At 40.0% G+C, this 19,870-nt stretch overlaps 1 protein-coding gene across 1 annotated transcript; it reads right to left on the bottom strand.

Moving 5' to 3' along the window:
• Window positions 1–520: 520 nt before the first annotated feature.
• ELOVL5 (ELOVL fatty acid elongase 5) lies at window positions 521–19,630 on the bottom strand. The gene is made up of 8 exons (XM_008637640.2): window positions 19,537–19,630; window positions 17,662–17,730; window positions 15,618–15,805; window positions 8,254–8,331; window positions 7,445–7,616; window positions 5,788–5,912; window positions 3,892–4,026; window positions 521–2,422 (listed from the first exon to the last, which is right to left on the bottom strand). Exons 2-8 carry the CDS (start codon window positions 17,717–17,719, stop codon window positions 2,291–2,293), a joined length of 888 nt encoding a protein of 295 aa, XP_008635862.1. The 5' UTR covers window positions 17,720–17,730; window positions 19,537–19,630; the 3' UTR covers window positions 521–2,290.
• Between the last annotated feature and the right edge of the window lie 240 nt (window positions 19,631–19,870).

Below are 19,870 nucleotides of genomic sequence, written 5' to 3'. Positions count from 1 at the left end.
GACAGACAGCTACACAAATAGCTCTGTTTTATCAAGTCCATCACCAGCCTATCTGGGGTGTTGCAATGTACTGATTGAACACTCAAATCAGAGGGTTCCGAAACAATCACCTAAGGGCAAGGGGAGCTATAAGGAAATTGCAAAAGTGCTCCCAGTTCTGGAGAGAGGTATTATCCCCATTTTATAGACAGGACAGCTAAGACAGAAAGTCCCTCTCAGTCACGTCAAGCTTTGCTCCTGGCACTCATCATCTCGAGCTATTGGGGCTGCTCTGCATTCAGTGAGCCAGTAATCCCAGCAGGAGTTAAATCCATCACACGGACCAGTACTTCTACAGCCAGGCAAGGGAACAGTGTTTAGGAACAGCCTAAGCTTTCTGTAAAGAACTTTTTGCCAAGTCTCTGGTACGCTACATGTCTCTGAACATCTGCAGCTGTTCTTCCATCATGGTGGCTCCTCCTTGGCCTGACACAGGATGGGGCAATGCATTAAATCTCTACAAACCCACAGAATTCAGACAGAGATCATCAAAAGTGTTTTAATGATTAAACCATGTCAAACATTAACAATGAAGTATATTCAGATGAGCGAAGGTTTATTTCTAGCACATTTAGACAGCCTATTTTGAACATTATAGCTGCTGTACTGAGCTATGTAAAGACTCTGCAAACCAGTACCTAGAAATGAAGACACACGCACAAGCTTTGATAATGTAAACAAAACAGACACTGCCTCCTTCAAAACAAGGAATGAAAACCCACAAGGCTAGTAAGAGAACTTATTAACTCCTCAAGAGATGTGCAAAAATTTTAAAAAAGATTTAAAAACAATTAAACGTGTTAAAACTGGCATTTATATAAATATCAAAAAAACAAACAGTTAAACTTGAGCAATGACCAGCAGAATGTCTTGCACAATTTAATTTTTCAGATCTTATTGGACTCCACCGTGGCAGATACCAGAATACCAGCAACAGATACTGGCTTTGCAACTGACTCCTCATATGTGCAAGACAGGATTTTACAAGAAGGAGTAACTTTTAACCAGCACTCAAACCAAATCCTTAGATAACAAGCCAAAACATTACCAGTGATATACACAACTCACATTACAGAAACAGACATTTCCAGCACATTTCAGCAACATTTAAAAAACATTAGCTATGACTTAAACTGTATAACTTGCTTGTTTGGAAAAAAAAAAACATCTTTGTGTTAGGCACATTTTGAAAGTGAATGTATGCTACATGAAGAACAGTTCAGATACCAACTTAAATACAGACAATTCCATCAGAAAAGCATCTTTCTGCCTCCACCTTTAAATATGCTTTTGGATATGTTACAGACTTAAACAGTAGCTCCTAAAATGTGGATATGGCTATGGTAATAACACTTGAAACTGCCAGTTTCATATTGGAAACCACTCTTCATTTAGCATTTAAGAATTCTCAGAAATAAGAAAGAAAAAACAGAAAAAAAGTAAAAAGAATAGATGGGTCCACCCTGTATATGCTCTAAACTTTAGAGACAATATTTAAATCTTACTTGACTGTGTAAGCGCCAATTACTTTTACGTTAGTGACGTACTTCAAATAAAAAAATAAGATCTATTAAAAAGGTAAAATAACTTTTCCATCTGTTTTGTGACTGTTGAGTCAACTAAAGCCAAATATACAAAACTAAATGCGCCATTTTCAATTTCACTGTATCAAGTAAGAGATACGTAGCATTGTGTATCACATACAGAACAGTAAAATGATCAATGGATTCTTCTAAATGACTTTTTAATAAAAAGTCAATCAACTGAAAAGCTGAAACATACCCTAATTTTTAAACCAGTAATAAGCTTTGGGCCCTGCTTTTTAATTTAAGGCATGTGTGTTTATCTACTGAAACCAGCATCATACAAATTATCTCTACAATCACATGCATGATCTATCGTTTAAAAAATGGAGGTTTAGATTACAGTGTTTTCAAATTGTGAATCAGAATTCAGCACCTATCATATTGACTAGTAAGGCAACAGCAGTGTCGGATAATACGATAATACTCCCTTCCACAGTCTATAGCAGGGTCAGTGACAGCCCAGAATTATTTTTAAACTTTAACCTACTTTTTGTTCTGTATACAGTTTCTAGGGTGTTTGCACTGGTTAAGTCCTACATAAATCACACTATTCTAGGCAGGAATAGTTACAGTAGCCATTAGAATATTAGTGCACAACTCTCATTGTGCTTACAATCAGATGATTTTGTTGTTGGGGTTATCAAAATGGTTTTTCAGTTTGGTCTTCAATCCTTCCTTTGTTTCCTTTGTTTCACATTGTTCTCAAGGGAAGAAAAGCTGTTTGTGTACCCATTTGCAATGGCCGTGGAGCCGTTCTGATACTCTTTCCTCCTCGAGGATGCCTTCTTGTTGTAAGTCTAGAATACACGGAAAGACACGTGGTTTTGTTCAATTAGATATAAATAACCACTTCCTCACAGTAACTCTAGAAACACAGAAGTAAACTTGCATTCATCATTTTTAAAGACCTTGTGCCGGTGGTTAGAGTCTAACAAGCTCTATCACTTTTTGTGTGTGAGACTGTACTACGCCTTTCATTCATCGCAGCGAGAGGAGTAGTTCACTTGAAAAGAAAAAGGCTTGGCAGTATGATGGTAGTGTTATGTTAATAGGAAATTAGCAACAAGGGAAGCGATTTTATGAGCAGACTATGGCATAAGAATATACTCAAAATGACATTGAGGAAGGAGGTTTGAGGCACCGCAAGTGACAGTACCTTGAACAAAGCCAGAACAAGAGGTAGGCAAACAATAACAGTGAGGGAAGTTCAGAGATAGAAATGTGAAGGGAATTTTCATTGGCTAACACGAGAATCAAAAACTAACAGGATCAGGGAGACTATCTAAAAAAATTAGAGACAGTGAAAAAATATACATTAATTTTTTTTTTCAAAGGGGCCCAGCTGCCTTACAAAAGCATGTTTCCCCAAATTTCTGCGTCAAAGGAATTTAAAATGGTTAAAAGTTCAAATATGAGCAAAACTGACAAAGAAAATCAAGTAATATCTGGAATATACTATCATGTTTAACTAGCATGTTCATATGCAGCAAGTGATAGAAATCATGGGACTGATTATAAGAAGTACCAGAAGAACAGCCAGGGAAGCCTGCTGTTTTTCCCCCATGAATCATTCTCACCAAAACCGAAACGCCCAAATCTCTCAAATGACATCTGAAACATACAACAGAGTTAGCTTGTTTGGGGACAGCAGGCTGTGTTGGTTTGATTTTCTGCAGACAGTAGAACATCTTTGTACAGAGCCCAGTTATGAACTGCTCGGAACAACACATACCAAGTCTGAATCTTCTCAAACATTAAAACAGCTTTGTAGAAACACAACTAAACACACTAATTTCCCATATGAAAATAAAAACAAATGCCTGTAAAAGTGAACCAAACCCAGATGTCTTCATGTTGTGAGGTTAGGAAGTTTCGCTGGACATAAAACAAGCATTTGCCCTTGTAAAAGCAGAAATGAACAATTCCTTCAGGTGTTTCACAGGTTCACATGCTGCTGGTTTATTTCAGACTAGAAATCTGTCCCTTATATAAAGCTCTTCCTCTCCCTTACCTGCAGTTAAAATTGCAATAGTAAGCCTTTTTTTTTTTAATCACTCTGGCTTACTAAAATTACGAAGCATTCTGAATTATGGGTACAAAACATCAGAAGATTTGAAAGCAGAGGGTAGATAAAGTGCAGTACTTCAGGAACACATGCATGTTAGTGAAGGACAGCAAAAGGACATTTCAAGCATTTTCTGTAACAGTTTTCCAGTGAGATACAGCCAGCAGAATGCTAGAAAGAGTTGATGAATGTTACTTTTACCTGAATATAGAAATTTGTGAAGAGGATAATCAAAGAAATCATATAAGAAATCTGAAAATACAGCCACCCCTGAGGAAATGCACATGGCCAAACAACACCACAGCTGGTCTGGAAGATTGTCAAGACAAACTGAATCTGGGGAGAGAAAACAAAAAATAAGAGAAATGAAGCACATTAATGGAAGGAGGAAAAAATCCATTAGTGACCAAAATCTCAACAGTTATTTCCAAAACAAGTAAAAAAAAAATTTAATGTTGTGTGTTTGACAAGTATTTTTTCCATAAACTTGACTTAGCAGACATTCAGATTGTGGTATCCTGTTAAGCGTGTTTATTTGTATTTTTCCATTTTAGAACATTAGAGTAACCCATGCAGAATTGATATATAAATGTCCCAAGGAGGAAAGACCACCTTCTTCCTAGTGAGAGTTCATTGGGATTTGACTCCACCATCCTAATGGAGATCTGCATCTCGCTGCTTCAGCTGCAGAAGATCTGGGGTCACTTGGTCTACATGGGGACCCCTGCAAACCCTTCCCACAGACAAGAACTGTCTGACATATGGCTCCAGTGGAAGAATTTTTGCGGTGAAGGCTGTAGGGAAGCTGGGGAGTCAGGGAGGAGGATCAGGGTCCAATTATCTTTAATTATCTCTTTTAGGAAAACAGAGTTTGGGCTTATGTGCTGCAGAGGGCCTTAGGCAAAATTCATCCTCACATGAAGGCTACCAGATTAGGGAATGTTTATTTTAAAAGGGAAAGACTGTTTGTTCTGCTCAGCTATTTTGCTGCTCTAACAGCTATGCATGCAGAGCAGGCAAGGAAGTGAAAGCAGCTATGACAATAGCCAGGAGAGCAACCGAAGCACTGAGATGCTGCACACTGTAGCACTTGAACAACCAGGATGAAGAACAGAGCCTAAATCTGGAAGGAAAAACAGAAACAAACCTCAAACCAAAGCAACCCCCCCATGCCTTCCATGAAAATAATGAGCCCACAGCTACAATACTTAGCGCTCCTTCAGAAAGGAAAGTGCTAAAAAAACTATTCACAGCTCTGAGAGGGTACTGGGGGGGGGGAGGGGAAGAACATAACAAAATAATTTATGTCTAGGTTTCGGTTTCCCCACCAACAAAATGAGGAAGACAGAACACTGATACACATTTCCTGGAGCTGTTCTAACATGCTGTACACACTGAAACCTGGTTCTTGTGCAGTATCACTACAGCATGTGCTGTATTACTTAATTTCACTGCTCTTACCACCTCCAGCACACGGTGGTCAGGCTTCATTACCACGCACACTAGAAACAATGCAAGCGGACACAAGGAGTCCAACACAGAATTACAAGAGAAAAAATCTGCCCATTTAAAGTGCAGAAAGAGAGCAGAAATATTGAATAGTTTTTAATAAACCATTTGCAACTGCATGCAAAAGTAGGACAGAAAAGGTATTGTCTCAAAGGAGTAGAATGGCCCTTGTTAGCTGTGGACAGCATTGCACTCCGTTTCTGGTCTGTCCCAGCCTGACCAGGCAAGCACAGGGAAGAGCAGGCTAGTTCAAGCAGGCTTGGAAGAAAAGCCTCCTCCCTGGCTACTGAGTCCCAGAAATCCCAGCACTGCAACTCCCAAATACATCTAGCCACACAATATGGTGACCTCAGCACTGATTCATAGACCCCACCAGTCCCCAGCTGCCCACTGTCCTGATAACAGAGCAAATGGACAGGCAGAGGCTGGATTTCTAAGGTGATGTAGGTACTACAGGATGTAGAAGGTACCACCTCTCATTCTCCCTTCTGCTATCCCCTGCCAAAATTTCCTAACTCGGTGTAAAGACAAGAGGACCTCCTCACAAATACAAAAGCCTGCTGAAGCACTGAAGAGCAAATCACTCACCAGCTGCCCCTGAGTGATGTACTTCTTCCACCACAGATAAGGACGCATTGCTGGAACAGCAGACAATCCGTAGTAGGAGTACATGAGGACATGGATAAAGCTGTTCAGTGTGGCACCAAAGTAAGCTAAAAAAAGGGCAAGGGAAAAAGAAAGTACGCTGCATTACAAGGAGAGAACATGCTGTTTCATGGAAGCTACAAAAATAACAAGTTCAAAATGTTTCTATTTAAAATATGATTTCTCTTAGAAGAAAAGCAAGAGGGTTTTTTTTTAACCCTGTTTTTCATTCTGCTCACCCAATGGAGTAGCTGAGCTGCTTTGCAGCTTCGTGCTTTACACCAGCCTTCTGGTTTTGCTTCCTCAGGTTACTCTTTATCACATCTGCATTGTAGTTTCCCAGAGGAACTGAGGAAGCTGATTGAAAGGAGGAATGCTCACATACCAATCAATCAATAGCTTCGCCCATCTACTTTTAGGTTGATTTCAGTTCCTTCCAGGTAGGAGCCAATTTTGTCATTTATAACCAAAAGCTTCAGATACCTTCAGAAACTGCATGTTAGCTACTTATTTGTCCTTGTTTACAGCAGCTTTAGTCCTTAAAGAAACTTTTATCTTAACACTGAACTGCATAGAACTGTGACGACACAACAGAACATAAAGCTTGGAAGAAGAAAAACACATGACTAGAAATAGCACCAAAGTGTTTTCAAGACCACAGGAACACAAGATAGATTCTAAGTATATACAGTTTTGACTGCTGTATGAACAGGGATTGACTTCCTTGGAGGAGAATGCATTTCCAGATGCAGACTTTTTAGAAGTTCAGTATTACTCACTGTTGTGCTGACAAGACAAAACAAATATGAGTTTCTATGTTGTTTGGCTCAGAGAGCAGACTCCTGAGGAACGCAGCCTCTTGGTCTGCACTGACAGTAGGTCACATCCATTGGGTTTGAAAAGGTTTCTTTTGAATAGTGTTCAACAAAGCCACTATCTATAAGCTGCACATCTAAACCACAACTAAGCCATGCTAATGCAGTTCGGAAGCTAGATGTCAGCTAAATGCAATGACAGTAAAGAATCAAAGCCAGATTGCCAAAGGTTAGCAGGATTTAGACAAGAGAGACATGGAAATCTTCCACTTAAGATTCATTTGTTCATGTTCATTAGTGCTCAGGGGACAAGATTTTAATTGAAATCATTTGTTATGGCTAGTGGTATAATGAGATTAAATTAAGAAAGTCATATCTCAAGTGAACTTTACAGATACAAGGACAAGAATCCCTCTTAGCCGTCTTTCAGCTGAAACAAGCTTCTGGCTTGACTTGGAAGAGAGTATTGTTTCATCAGAGGGTCTGTAACTACAGCAGAAATAGAGAAAGCAAGGTTGATGGGTATCTGACCTGGGCTACTGCACATGATAAATGTCACACTGTCACACAAATTCTTCAAACTACATAGACACTTCTTTCCTAGAGGCTGTGCTGGCAGCTTAATTCCTGCGACTATCTACAACAGTTAAAATTCAGCAAAGCAGCTTAACATGGTACAGAACAAATCCTGCAGCTGAAGGTACCGAAGATGTTTGGTTTGATCAAAAGACCACCAAAGTGAAGCCCCTGTTGCAGATGTTCCCCCACCATAATGAAGTACTTACAGTGACCACAAGGCACCCAGTTCATAACAAACCACCAGATGTTCAGCATTGTTGCATGGTGGTAGACATGCAGAACAGTGATCTGATGATTATTTTTCCTCAAAATGAAAAAGAAGGTATCCATGAACTCAATGAGTTTGGAGAAATAGTACCACCAAAGGACACGTATGATCTGGAAAGAAGGAAGCAAGTTTTAGAAGCATTGCACATTGAGGGGGCTTTCAACTCTTATGCTATCTAAGTAATTAAAATCCAGATTTTGTGCTGCACTACTTGGATTGAAGACATTACTGGGGTCTTCTGTAATACTTCTGCCTCAGGTTTCTCCATAGGAGATCGAGGTACAAACCTATAGCTACTGCTGAAAACAGGATGACAAAGACTGTTTTATGAGGCTACTGCTGTGCACCTGGGTTGTCCAGGGAGAAACAAGAAAATACTTAACCAGAGCTGGTGCTGCAGTGCTCTCTGTAAAGGAGAGATCAGAAGTGGGACCAGAAGAAATCATCACCACATCTCAGAAAGAGAAGGGTAGTCACAACACAGAGTGGTTGGATACAGTCTGAAGACCAGGTCCTCACTTTTTGATCTGAGAACACTCGAAAATTTGCACATAATTACTCACAAAAATACCAACTGTGAATATATCATAGATTAACTATTATGTTTGACAGTGCATTGTCCATTGTATCACAAAAGGAGGAAGAAAGCTTAGAGTTTAAGCAAAATGTGCTTAATCAATACTGTTCTGCTCTCCACTTAAGTGGACAATTTGAAACATTACCAGCTCTAAGTCTCGATTACAGTACCTTCATATCAGCCTCTCCTCCACTGTGTGTATCCTGACAGAAGAAATTGTATCCTCCTTCCAATACTCCCGTCACCAGCTGAGCAAATAAAAAAAATGAAGTGTTATTTGGGGAGAAGGCTGAACTCCATGGCACCTCCGCAGTGGCTCTGCCCAGACATCTGGTGTCAAGAGATTCCTGGGCACCTGAGAGTGGCATGAGGTTGAATTCAAGTTCCAAGCAGTGATCAAATCATAGTGAAGGGTGAATTAATAAGTTCTCCCAACTGGGGTATACCAGAATAAAAATAGGAGGTATCATTTTATCCCCACTTATCCCACACAGTGTATTTTCAGAGTCATATTCCAGACAGATTCTCATGAAATCTCCTTCTTTGCTGATGATCTCATTGTTGAAGAAAGTAAATAACCAAAGTTCAGTAAATACATTTTTCTTCTGATTACTTTTGGAAATTGTTACATCTTTAAGAAATTTTATACTCAAGATGTGACTACAATTTTTTCAACCATGTGACAGAGCGTATTTTCAGCTTTGCTACTCTTAACAGCTCACAACAGATTGTTTCACTGCATTGCCATTCTTCAAGATCTCTTCAAGCAATTCACTCATCCCAAGCACGTTACATCCTTCCCAATGTAAGTGACTTCCTCTGCAGGATATGCTGTTGCCTGCCTGACTTCCTGGCAAAACAAATAATACCTCAAACATAATGAAATCACTATTAAGAGTAATGTCCAATGATTAGTCATGAAAGATGACAGGGTGCCCGCTGTGGTGGGGCTGGCTGAAATCTCTAGAGAAACAAGATCCATGCTGGATGTTCACACCTCACCCTTTCACAGGCTGGAGATGGTAGGACAGGTTGAGGGTGGAATGGGAGGAGGGAGCATGTGCAAGGACATGAACAAGATCCCCTTTAATATCTCAACAGAAGGGATCACTGGACATTGTCTAAAAAGATGTTTTTCCTCTTGGGACTAGCATGAGGAGAGGAGTAAAAACTTTAGGTGACTCCCAAGTGAAAAAAAATAGAATTGTTAGGTATCTCAAAAAACATCTGAAAGGCAGAAGCAAGTTGTACAATTTTGGCCTTATCTACCTGCAGAATAAAAAACAGCTTTGCAAAGCCACATGGAAACTCCTTGTACTGTAAGTAATTTTAAACTATCATTTGATTAAAGGACTACAATAACTGGTATGACTAAATGCTGCTCAGAACTGTGAACAGGAAGCTAATTTTAAAAGGTTCAATAAAGATTATCACTTAAATTATCTACTGTTTCCCAATGTTATTTCTTTCATGCCTCATTTTCCCTCTAAATTAGCTTTTAAAATACTCAGTCAGCCTAGGTCATTATTTTTGACCTTCTAAGATAGAACTATTGCTGCAATTTAGGGGAAAAAATGTACATCTAGTTTATCATAATATATAAACCTGGAAGTATCTCATGTATTAGAGATAAATAAATCAATAGCACCCTGCCACAGCAAGGGCAGGGCAGCCATGCACATCAGCAGCAGACCCAGGCACTTTCCCTCCCCAAGCAACAAAGGCAAGGCAGCCATGGAAGGACTCCAGCCACATGGAAACTCCTTGTACTGTAAGTAATTTTAAACTATCATTTGATTAAAGGACTACAATAACTGGTATGACTAAATGCTGCTCAGAACTGTGAACAGGAAGCTAATTTTAAAAGGTTCAATAAAGATTATCACTTAAATTATCTACTGTTTCCCAATGTTATTTCTTTCATGCCTCATTTTCCCTCTAAATTAGCTTTTAAAATACTCAGTCAGCCTAGGTCATTATTTTTGACCTTCTAAGATAGAACTATTGCTGCAATTTAGGGGAAAAAATGTACATCTAGTTTATCATAATATATAAACCTGGAAGTATCTCATGTATTAGAGATAAATAAATCAATAGCACCCTGCCACAGCAAGGGCAGGGCAGCCATGCACATCAGCAGCAGACCCAGGCACTTTTCCTACCCAATCAACAAAGGCAAGGCAGCCATGGAAGGACTCCTGTCCTGGCCGCAGGGCTGCGCAGAGGACACCAGTTTAAAAGTGGTACCTTGCTAAAGGACCAGCTATGCCCCAGAGCAAGCTTTGCACCAAGCCACTTTCAGGCCACTGAGGGAGACTGTGTGGCCTTGCAAGTGCCCACCAGTCCCTCAGACAGAAGACCACATCGTGCTGTGACCACGTTAAGAGCTTACAGATGTTTTCATACAGTTCTTACAGTTCTAGGAATAGAAGCATAATCAACATTGTTTATACTGTAATTAATCCAAACAACATCCATCATTAATGCTGCACTCCATAAACTCCCCAGTAAAGGCTGGCATAGTGAATCCACAGAGCTTTCCCTGCAAGTGGTACAGGTTCACCACCTAAAGCGTAATGAAGCCAAAGGTGTCTCCATGGATCCCACCTCTCTAAAGGACAATGGCATCAGTGTAGCTATGAGCAGTGGCTTCAGCTCAACCTGAGTACTCCCTTGTTCACAAAAGAACATATTGTATGCTAGGAACTGTAATACTCTCACAGCCACAAATGATATAAGCAAAGCAACATTTGTAGGAAATGTTAGCATATTTTATCATATAAATAGTTAGTATAGCTACAAAAATAATTTAATTGTCCACTTCCCAGAAGGAACTAATTGGTAAAAACCTGCTGTTGCTGCCCACAAACTGCTGTTGCTGCCCACAAACCTTACTCGGTGCAACATACAACATGTAAATAATCTTTTTCCCCATTTAGCCAGCTGCTCCTTTGCCTGGCATCACTATTTTTTGCACCTACAATGCTTTCATCACATGCTGGAAGGCTTCAGAAAACAAAACCAATAGATCACTCAGTAACATGACCATGAATGGCTCCCAAATGGCTCCATTATGCATGGGTGTACAGCCCCAGGAAGCTGCTTCCCTGCCACCACAAAAGCGATAAGGAGGGCTCAGAAATTGCCAGCAGTGCATTTAAGTCCTTGCTCACAGCTGTTGCAGTCTGCTCCCTGGATGGCCAGCGTTTCCAAGCCCTCCTTACATCACTGTACAGTAGGTCTGAAACTTGCCCAGGAACAGAGTGGTGGCTCCTCAACCAACACAGCCTTGAGACAACACTTCGCTGCCCGCTGTCTCTAGGAAGTCCTTCGTCTTCAGGCTGGCAGCAGTCCAGGTCTGCTGATGGCACTGCTGATGAACAACCACAGGCAAATCTTCTCTTGAGAAATTAACGTGTCTAGAAAAGGCCAATTATAACCATTTTCACTTGAGCAAACCACTTATTGTGGTTTCTAAACTGCACAAAAAGGCAGTTTCTTCATGAGCCAATTAAAATGGTACTCAAACTTAACGCTAAGTCCTTCAGCTCAGGGGGAAAACCTGCAGCTCAAGGTTGCATTTGTGCTGAAACAACTCACACTTTCTTCCCCTGCAATGAAGTTTTCTTTTTTCATATTACTTTCATTTTGTTATTCTCTTGCTGAATTCTTTAAAATGTTGTGGCACATGCTTTTTTATCAACTCTGCTACCAAAATAAGCCAGGACACTAACACCAGTCTGACTGGGCTGGAGGAGAGGTGTTACTGGGGAGGATTTTGTTTTTTCTCATGATAAAACTGAAGTCTGAGACTCACTGGAGAGGGGCAGATAAGGCACCTAGCACTGCATCACGCTGTCAAGGCATGATGGGTTTACAAGGTTCAAAACAGAGCTAGATTAGAGCGAAGAGAAACAGAAGTTGATGTCTGATCAAAGAAAGCAAATGCCTGCAGAGATACGGAACTTTATCTTTACATGAATGCAGGCACCCCAGGGCAGAGATAAGGGCTTCAGGGTGGTGGAGAAAGAAAGGGGAGAGGAAAGAGCAGCCTAGCTGCCATCCATGGCTCATGTGACACAGCACCTCTGCACAGAGTCCCCTACTTCCTAAAACTTTTCCTACAGCATATGCAACACCTCCCTCACCAGGAAAATCTATCACTTTTCTCAAGCAGATTCAGTAGGGAATTAATTTTTCAGATGAAGAAAAAAGACAGTAAAGAAATCACTTAACAAAGTGAGCCTTCAACGCTGACCAGTTTTTCTAACGTAAGCCCAGGTGATACAGAGCACTTGGCTAGTTTTGCTAACAAACACCCCCAAAATATCATAGGCCTGTGCACTGTGTAACTGGGTACCTGGCGCTCTCCCTTCTTTGCTATATTACCCAGCTGAGACTCAAGCAGAGAGGCAAGGGCCCTACTCATCACTTGTGATCCCAGTGCAGAGCAGCAACACAGGTGGAAGCAGTGCTGCCTCTGCTGTTCCAGCTGCTCCTGCAGCTCCTTCAGACACGGCTGTACCAGTCAGCAGGTGATCAGCCCTGCTCTATAATCCCTATAACCCCTCTACCAGCCCCGCTACACACCTCCTCCACCATGCAGCAAGCCACCCCTTGCTGCCCCTGCCCAAGACACAGGACTGTTATTTCTCCCTGAAGTCCAAGCACTGTAGATTTTTACAGAATAAAAACACTGTTTGCCCCTGAAGAACATCCCGTCCTCCTGAAGGTATGTGACAAATCAACCTGGAGAAATCTCTCCAGCTCCCCTAGATCTGCCTTGCCTTTTATATTGTCTGGGACAAGTGCAGTCTGCTTCTCTGTGAGTACCAAAACCCAGCCAAGTCATTAAATATCCAAATAAAAAAGGTATAGCAAGCACAGACAGAAACTATTAGGAATTCCATATAAGAAGTCTAAGATTTCTAGTGATTTTAGACCAAAGTACACAATACCTAGAGTTACACAAATCCTATGATGCCAATTTCCCCCATGTTATTTCTTACAACCATTCAGACATAAAGGTCAGAAAACCAAGTAGGTCATCCTTTTCATCCCAGTTGGGAGGATGCCTCACTTGAACTTGTTTTGGTCACATAATACGCAAACTGAGCTGTGATGCTATGAATCATGACCTGAAATCACCAGAGCTATAACTCAGGAAAAACTTCAAAGCAGTGTTTCAGGTGTATTGTACACAAGCTATTAAAGCAACTTGTTTTCAGACACGCTACTAAACAAGTTCATAAATGGTGACATTTTATGATTTTCCTCGCAGTAGGACTGAAAAATTTTAATCCAACTGAAACTCAAAATGACAACAAGGAAAAGAACAGGGAGTTACACAAGTTTTTTGAATGCTGTTCTTCATCATTTTGTCTTAAAGCAAGTAAATGTACTATAAAGTGCTACTGATATATGGCTAATCCTTCAAAGGAAATTTCCAAGACTGATGAGAAATAAGCAAGGTTATCACATGCTGTGCACCAAGAGAGGTAACTGTACAGGTACTTCAGATAGAGAACATACCTGGAGGTGCAAGAGCCCATTTTTTCCCTATGCCCTTGGCTCTCTCCCTGCAAGCATCAAGCAGTGTGGTGTTATGTCAGCATGGCTCTCTGCTTTGCAGCATTTTTATGGGATAGGTCCCATGTTGCAGAGCATCACTTACCCTCACATCCAGCTTGCTAGTGCTGCCAACCACATTTCATTGCAACTATCATGCATTTAATAATCTTCGTAATGCTCTAGCTTTGTGTATGCCCATTTACAAGGGGAAGGTATATTTACAATATTAATGAACACTTCCACATGGATAATATTAGATTAGGAGCAACACTCACTTTAACATAAAGCATTTCATTATATAGGAAGGAGTGGTCTTAATATTCACTGTATTTTAGTTGTGTCATTGCACCACAATATAAAAGCTATGTATCTGGTTACAAGTATGAGGACTTCTTCAGCATATAATGAACAGTCCTCTCTTGGTCACCAGTTTATTGTTAGTGAGAAAAAGGCATCCGTAGGATCAACAGTTCAGGTATTTTCTCTTGTTTAAATTTACCAGCAGGTTTTGTAACACAGCAGAATGTTACAGTAATTTAGAAACTATGAGTATTATTCCAAGTATTCAAGGAAGAAAGATTGGCTATCCTGAGACTTTTATCCACACTTGGTACAACTGAAGGGAAGTCTGCACTTGTAAACTCTCAATAACATAACTGGAGGTTAAAACAATAGATCACTATATAATTGTAAATAATATCTGAAGAAAATAATGCAGATGTACCCTGCATTTACACAAATTAAACTGATCAATACACATTTTTTCTGGCTTGTAACACCCTGACAAGGAGATTAGAAATGTAAGCACATCAAGAACACAAGTAGTTCCCAGCACCTACTGAATCCAAAACTGCTCCCAACTGAACAATTAAGTATCAAAGTCCTTAATAACCCAACTCAGTAATTTCTGAGTAGACAATTCACTACACAAGAGAAATAACATTGAATTTAAATCACTTCATCTCTAAACACTCACCTTGTAAAACACTATAGAATTAACTACAAACTTAAAGGAAAATTGCAGCTTGTATACACTTCTAAGCACATGCAAAAAGAAAAAAAAAAAAAAGAGGTAGTAGTTTTAGTCCTAGGTTGTATTTGAAAAGACTGTATTGAAAGAATTGAAAAGAGGATGTTGAATATGGAATATCTCCTTACAGAAAGGAGAAATACTTTGGTTAAAAGCATGCCAGAATACTCTGTACATTAAAGCAAACCAGTAATTTTCTGACCACATTGTTATTTACACGACCGTAGTTCTTCATTTTCACTTGAACAAAAATACACAGTTCTGAGTAAAAGCAGCTGAAGAGCTCTCTGGAAAGTGGAAACTTTACACTGCCTAAATCTTTGGGTTTTTATGAAAGGAAATAAGTCTACAGAAAGTTCAATTCAGTTTGAAATATATTTGTATGCTTAGATTTTAAATTCAGAGAAAGACATGAATCACAATGGCATTGTTTCAGCAACGTTTTTTTTCCCAGCAAAACTAAGAGGATGCAAAAGAACCTATTGCAAACTTACAAAAATAGATGCAAGGAGTGTGTGCATGACTAAAGACAAGTAAACAAAACATGTTTTGCCCTCCAGATAAAGCCACAGTTTTGCTACAAAGTACTTTGTACAGTGCACCAGCACAATCACATTGAGCAAGGAGAAGTTACTGAAGGAGTAGCCAAGTTCATGCTGACAGATCAGGCCTTCACTTGCACTGACTGAGAAAAGCGCATTTGAAACATTGCTAACCGAGGCCAGCAAGGATGTTTAAAGAAAGATTTGTTTCACCTGATCCTTAGAGGTAACATTACAATCAGGGTTTTCTCCCCAGAGAAGTGACATTGAAAATGGTTGCAGATTGCTTCCCCAATTTAGGAGCACTGTGCTCAGAGATTATTTTCAACACGAGCCAATGTAATTAAAACAGACACTGCAAAATAAGCCTGACCAACCGTTTTTCTCTTACCTCATAAAACATATATAGAGAAAGCAGTGTAAGTCCAAGGTTGTAGATCACTAGAATACCCCTGCATGAGAACGGCTGCTTATTCCGCATGTACTTTGGTCCTAGCCATACGATTAGTAAGTACAAGACTGAGAAGATAAAGGTAGGTGTATAGTTCTCCAGAAGAAGCCATCCTTTTACTCTGGGGTCTGAAACAAACAAACAAAAACATACAAACACTAAGATTTTGTAAGGAGAAGAATTCAACACATCTAAAAATAGCTGCACCCAAAATGCTTTCAGTGCTGGAATACCAAAGAAAGACAAAGGAAGTGCAGCAAGCCCTTTTATTAAGGGCCACAATGCTAATTGCAAACAACAATATTTTATTTATGTATTTATTAAAGAAAGCAGAAATAATTATTTTCCTAAGGCAAAAATACTCTTAAGTTATTACCACTATTATTTTAAAATACTCATTACCATTCAGAACTGTCACCCACTTGAATACCACAGATAAGCTTAAATTACAAAGAAATGGTTCAACAAATCTATCCCCTTTATTTTCTCAAACCAACCCTTTCCGATGGTAGACACCTTATTTCCTAGAGTTAGCAAACCTAGGACTGAAGCAGATACCTCTGTAGTTATTGGTGGATGATCCTGATAATTATTTTCCAGTCAATACTAATACAATTAGAATTTTGTATGTGCTATTAGAAAGAACTAAATTTTGGAGTCCTTGTACGAGCAACGGAACACAGAGCAGTCAGTTCAGCCCGAGCAACCAGGCCAGCTGGCAACACCTCAACTTCTTGGGAAAAGCACATAAACCACCCTGAACCAGAGAATTTTAGGGGAACACTTGGAACAATTGTGTGATCCTTTTGAACCACAACTGTGTTGTCCATACCTGGCAACAGCACGGTATCTCACTCCTCTCACTAAAGCCAGCCCAAAGTACTGAAACCAAGTTAACCAAACTATAAATGAACAATTCAAGTACTGCTGTCATTCACAGTCTTGACTTAATTTTAGAGAAGTCATACATGGATCCTGAATGTAAGAAATGAGGCCTTAAAATTGTAGGTTGGAAAGTAGGTAGCCAAGCCAGGGAATTGTTTGGATTTGCCACCTTTATGGTTCATTATTTTTCACACACAGCAAATAGAGACCGTATGCCAGCACATGCAATATGTTATATCAGAACATCCAGGCTAATTTACACAGGCTTAGTATGAAGAGAGGGGCAACAAGGGCACTGAGATACTAATAAAAGCAAATGAAAACACACTTAGAAGAATGAGAGGCTTGTTCCACTTCCTGTGGACTTTGTCCTGTGAAGAAGGGGCCCTATCACTAGATCTTCACTGGGACAGAGAAAAGGCATTACTGCAGCAGTCAGAGGAAGAAAGCACATGCCACTGACCAGCAGTGCTCGGCACACTCTGTGCAGGATGCAGTCATTTAATTCCCCTGGTCAGAACCATGGGGAACTAGACCATCCTACTCAAGCCCTCAGCATGAGGCCACTGCTTCTCCTGGTCCCATGGCCTCTCCCTCCCTCACACTGACCAGGATTGCACTTCTCCACCTGCAGAGTTTTTCCCAGGGCAAAACCCACCAAAACTATTGCTTCTTTAAAAAAGAATGGTTTCAAAGAAGCAGTGTTTTCCAAAAACTACAGATATTTTTAGTGAAAAATTCCATAGGAGCTCTAGTTATGAAGGCAAGAGTATTTTCATTTAATTAAATGCAAATTAAAGTGGCTATTTTGGAATAAAAGCTATTACTAAATTAACAAAAAAAAAAAGCAGCAAAGATCCGAGTGAGGTAAGTCACTCACTAAGACAAACACCATGAGCTTAACTGATAGTAAGAAGAATGACCTCTTCAGGTCAAATGATCAGAAGCATTGAGTAGACTCCTATTTATTACACTATCATACATGCTTTGAAGAGCCTAAACAAAGTAGTCACCTGTCAATGTCAAGTTAGAGGAAAAATGTTTCCTATATTCTAGTAAGGTCAGTTTTATTTATGTGTTAACTTTTGAGAAATCTTACCTCTGGGTCCAAGCCAAACATCAAAGTAACTATTGATTGTTTTATCCACAAGTTCCATTCTACAACCTACTGAAATGGAAAGAAAAGGAGACAGTTAGTTCTTCTGCTCAGGAAAATAGTTTAATCATCTGAACACATTCTGTTAGGGTTAACAAAGAAAATACTAGTATGCAAAAATTCCAGAAAACATAATGGGCTTTCTCAGCATATAAAGCTGGGCTTTCTCAGTACATAAAGCTTATTCTATTCTCAGAGAGACATTGGTGTATGAGCTACACTTCCCACCGAAGTATTTAATCATAGTTAGAGATGCATAGAAGCTTAAAATAATGAGTTCAGATTAACCTGAAGTTCTTTCTAATTCTGTATTTTGTACATGCAAATAAAATACGGCATCTTGAAAGATCCCTCAGTGAGTAGGAGGACTGGACTTTGAGAAAGCCAGCAACACTGAAATTTTCAGATAAATACTATGAAGCTATTTTAACAAAGAATCTTAAATAACTAGCAAGGCTAGCTAGGGAGGAAGAGGGAAGGAGGAAAGAAGTAAAAACTGGCTCTGCTATCACCTGCAGATAGGTGACTGATTACAGCTGTGATTAACAGCCCATAAAACCAAGAGATCAACAATCATTGAGTGACAGAGAGGGCTGCAGAGGCCAGGGAGAAAACACAGCATCTTATGGCATGACCATCTCCAGTTCCAGAAACTGCTTACTGCTAAGCCATTACCAGATAAAATTCATCCAACATCAGTAGACTGATTCAAATGTCACCTGTCAGCTCCTCACGTGGCCACTAGTTACTGGTAGCACCTGGTCTGCACACTGAGGTACTCACACTGAGGTACCTCACTACGGTTAAAGAAGGAAAGAAGCAGCAACACTGTCCACAAGCAGGGACAACTGTGCATGAAGCTGTTCTCAAGAGAAGAGGAAGTAATTTTCTTCTTGATTAAGAAAAAGCCCCCAACCTTTCCAATTTCCTCTTTTCTATACAGAATTGTACTGAACTTTCACTAATAAAATTGTATCCACTTTTAATAGAATGGTTTTCACTTCCTGGTGTTTCACCTTTCCTAAAGTACTAATATTAACAACAATTTTTAGCTAGGGGGAAATAACATAAGCAACACAAACTGTCAGCATACCCACAGCACCAACCAAAACAATTACACAAGCTTAGATGTAGTTGCTAAGAAAAAAAATTAGTATCTTTTTTTTTTTTTTTTAGTTCTACCTAAAGAAACCTCTCTCTTCCACCCATGAAAACCCCATCTTCTCCAGGGGATTTTTGATTTAAACAAGTTAAGTTAATCATATATCCTCTGGTTTTAGTTAGCTGAGACTGAAACCTCCATTTCTTCCAGGTCTAACAAGAAAAGCCAAGCAGGATGCAAATGATGCTTTCTCCCCAGTCTGAAGTGGGTCTGGGAGCCAGTGCTGGAAAGCCTGCAGGGGCTCCGACTTCCCATGGGACCAAGCAAATACAAGGGGCTTAGGTCATGCATTTCCACTCTGTGGTCTTCTAAATAAGCCCATATCCCTTGCACCACAGGGCCCCAGGCAGGAGGCTGACAAGCTCCCCAGGGACTTGTGCCTGCACCACCACCCACTGTTCCCTGCAGGCCTCTCAGGGACACACAGAAGAGACTTTCCCTTTCGTGTCATACCGCTTTGACCCACAGAAAGCCACAGAAACACCACTGGAATCTGGTCACCAGGCACAAAGAAAAGGGCTTGATCAAAATAACAAGAAGTGTTAAAAAGTATTTTGCAGCCCTGATTTATACTGGTTTTATTTTCTGACTTAAGAAGCCCAGCCCGAGTAAGGAAACACTTCAGAAGAAAGTGCATTTTTGGGACAAAACCTCACCAGCTACGGTACTGCAAGCGCTTGTGTGAATGGCCACAGCACTGGCACACTGGTGTCCTAGGAATAAGGAAATATAACTTGTGTCACCAGAAGTGCGAACAACAGGAAGGCTGTGAGAAATGAGTATATAATTACAAGGAGAAAAAAAATATCTAGAGAAAGCACCCTTTTTTTTGTCACCCCATTTTTTTTTAAAATTTGTCAGCTATTACATATTGCCACAAAACCCAGTCCCTGGTGGAGGATTCATTTTGTTGTTTGAGATCCCCACTTAATCAATTTGTTGCTCTTTTGATCCAGTACTGATTGGTCTAGTTATGCAGCACTGCATCAG

Source organism: Corvus brachyrhynchos, unplaced genomic scaffold (assembly GCF_000691975.1).
Source record: "Corvus brachyrhynchos isolate BGI_N302 unplaced genomic scaffold, ASM69197v1 scaffold136, whole genome shotgun sequence".
Taxonomy (NCBI): domain Eukaryota; kingdom Metazoa; phylum Chordata; class Aves; order Passeriformes; family Corvidae; genus Corvus; species Corvus brachyrhynchos.
This window is presented reverse-complemented; position numbering and strand designations above follow the sequence as displayed.

Bases quoted from the DNA above. Each gene is read 5' to 3' on its own strand.
- ELOVL5 (XM_008637640.2), bottom strand. From the start codon at position 17,719: ATGGAACTTGTGGATAAAACAATCAATAGTTACTTTGATGTTTGGCTT. The intron at 8,332-15,617 runs GTAAGAGAAAAA...TTATTTGCTCAG, and splicing joins CTCTATATATGTTTTATGAG to CTGGTGACGGGAGTATTGGA. The intron at 7,617-8,253 runs GTACTGTAATCG...CCTTCTTTCCAG, and splicing joins GAGGAGAGGCTGATATGAAG to ATCATACGTGTCCTTTGGTG.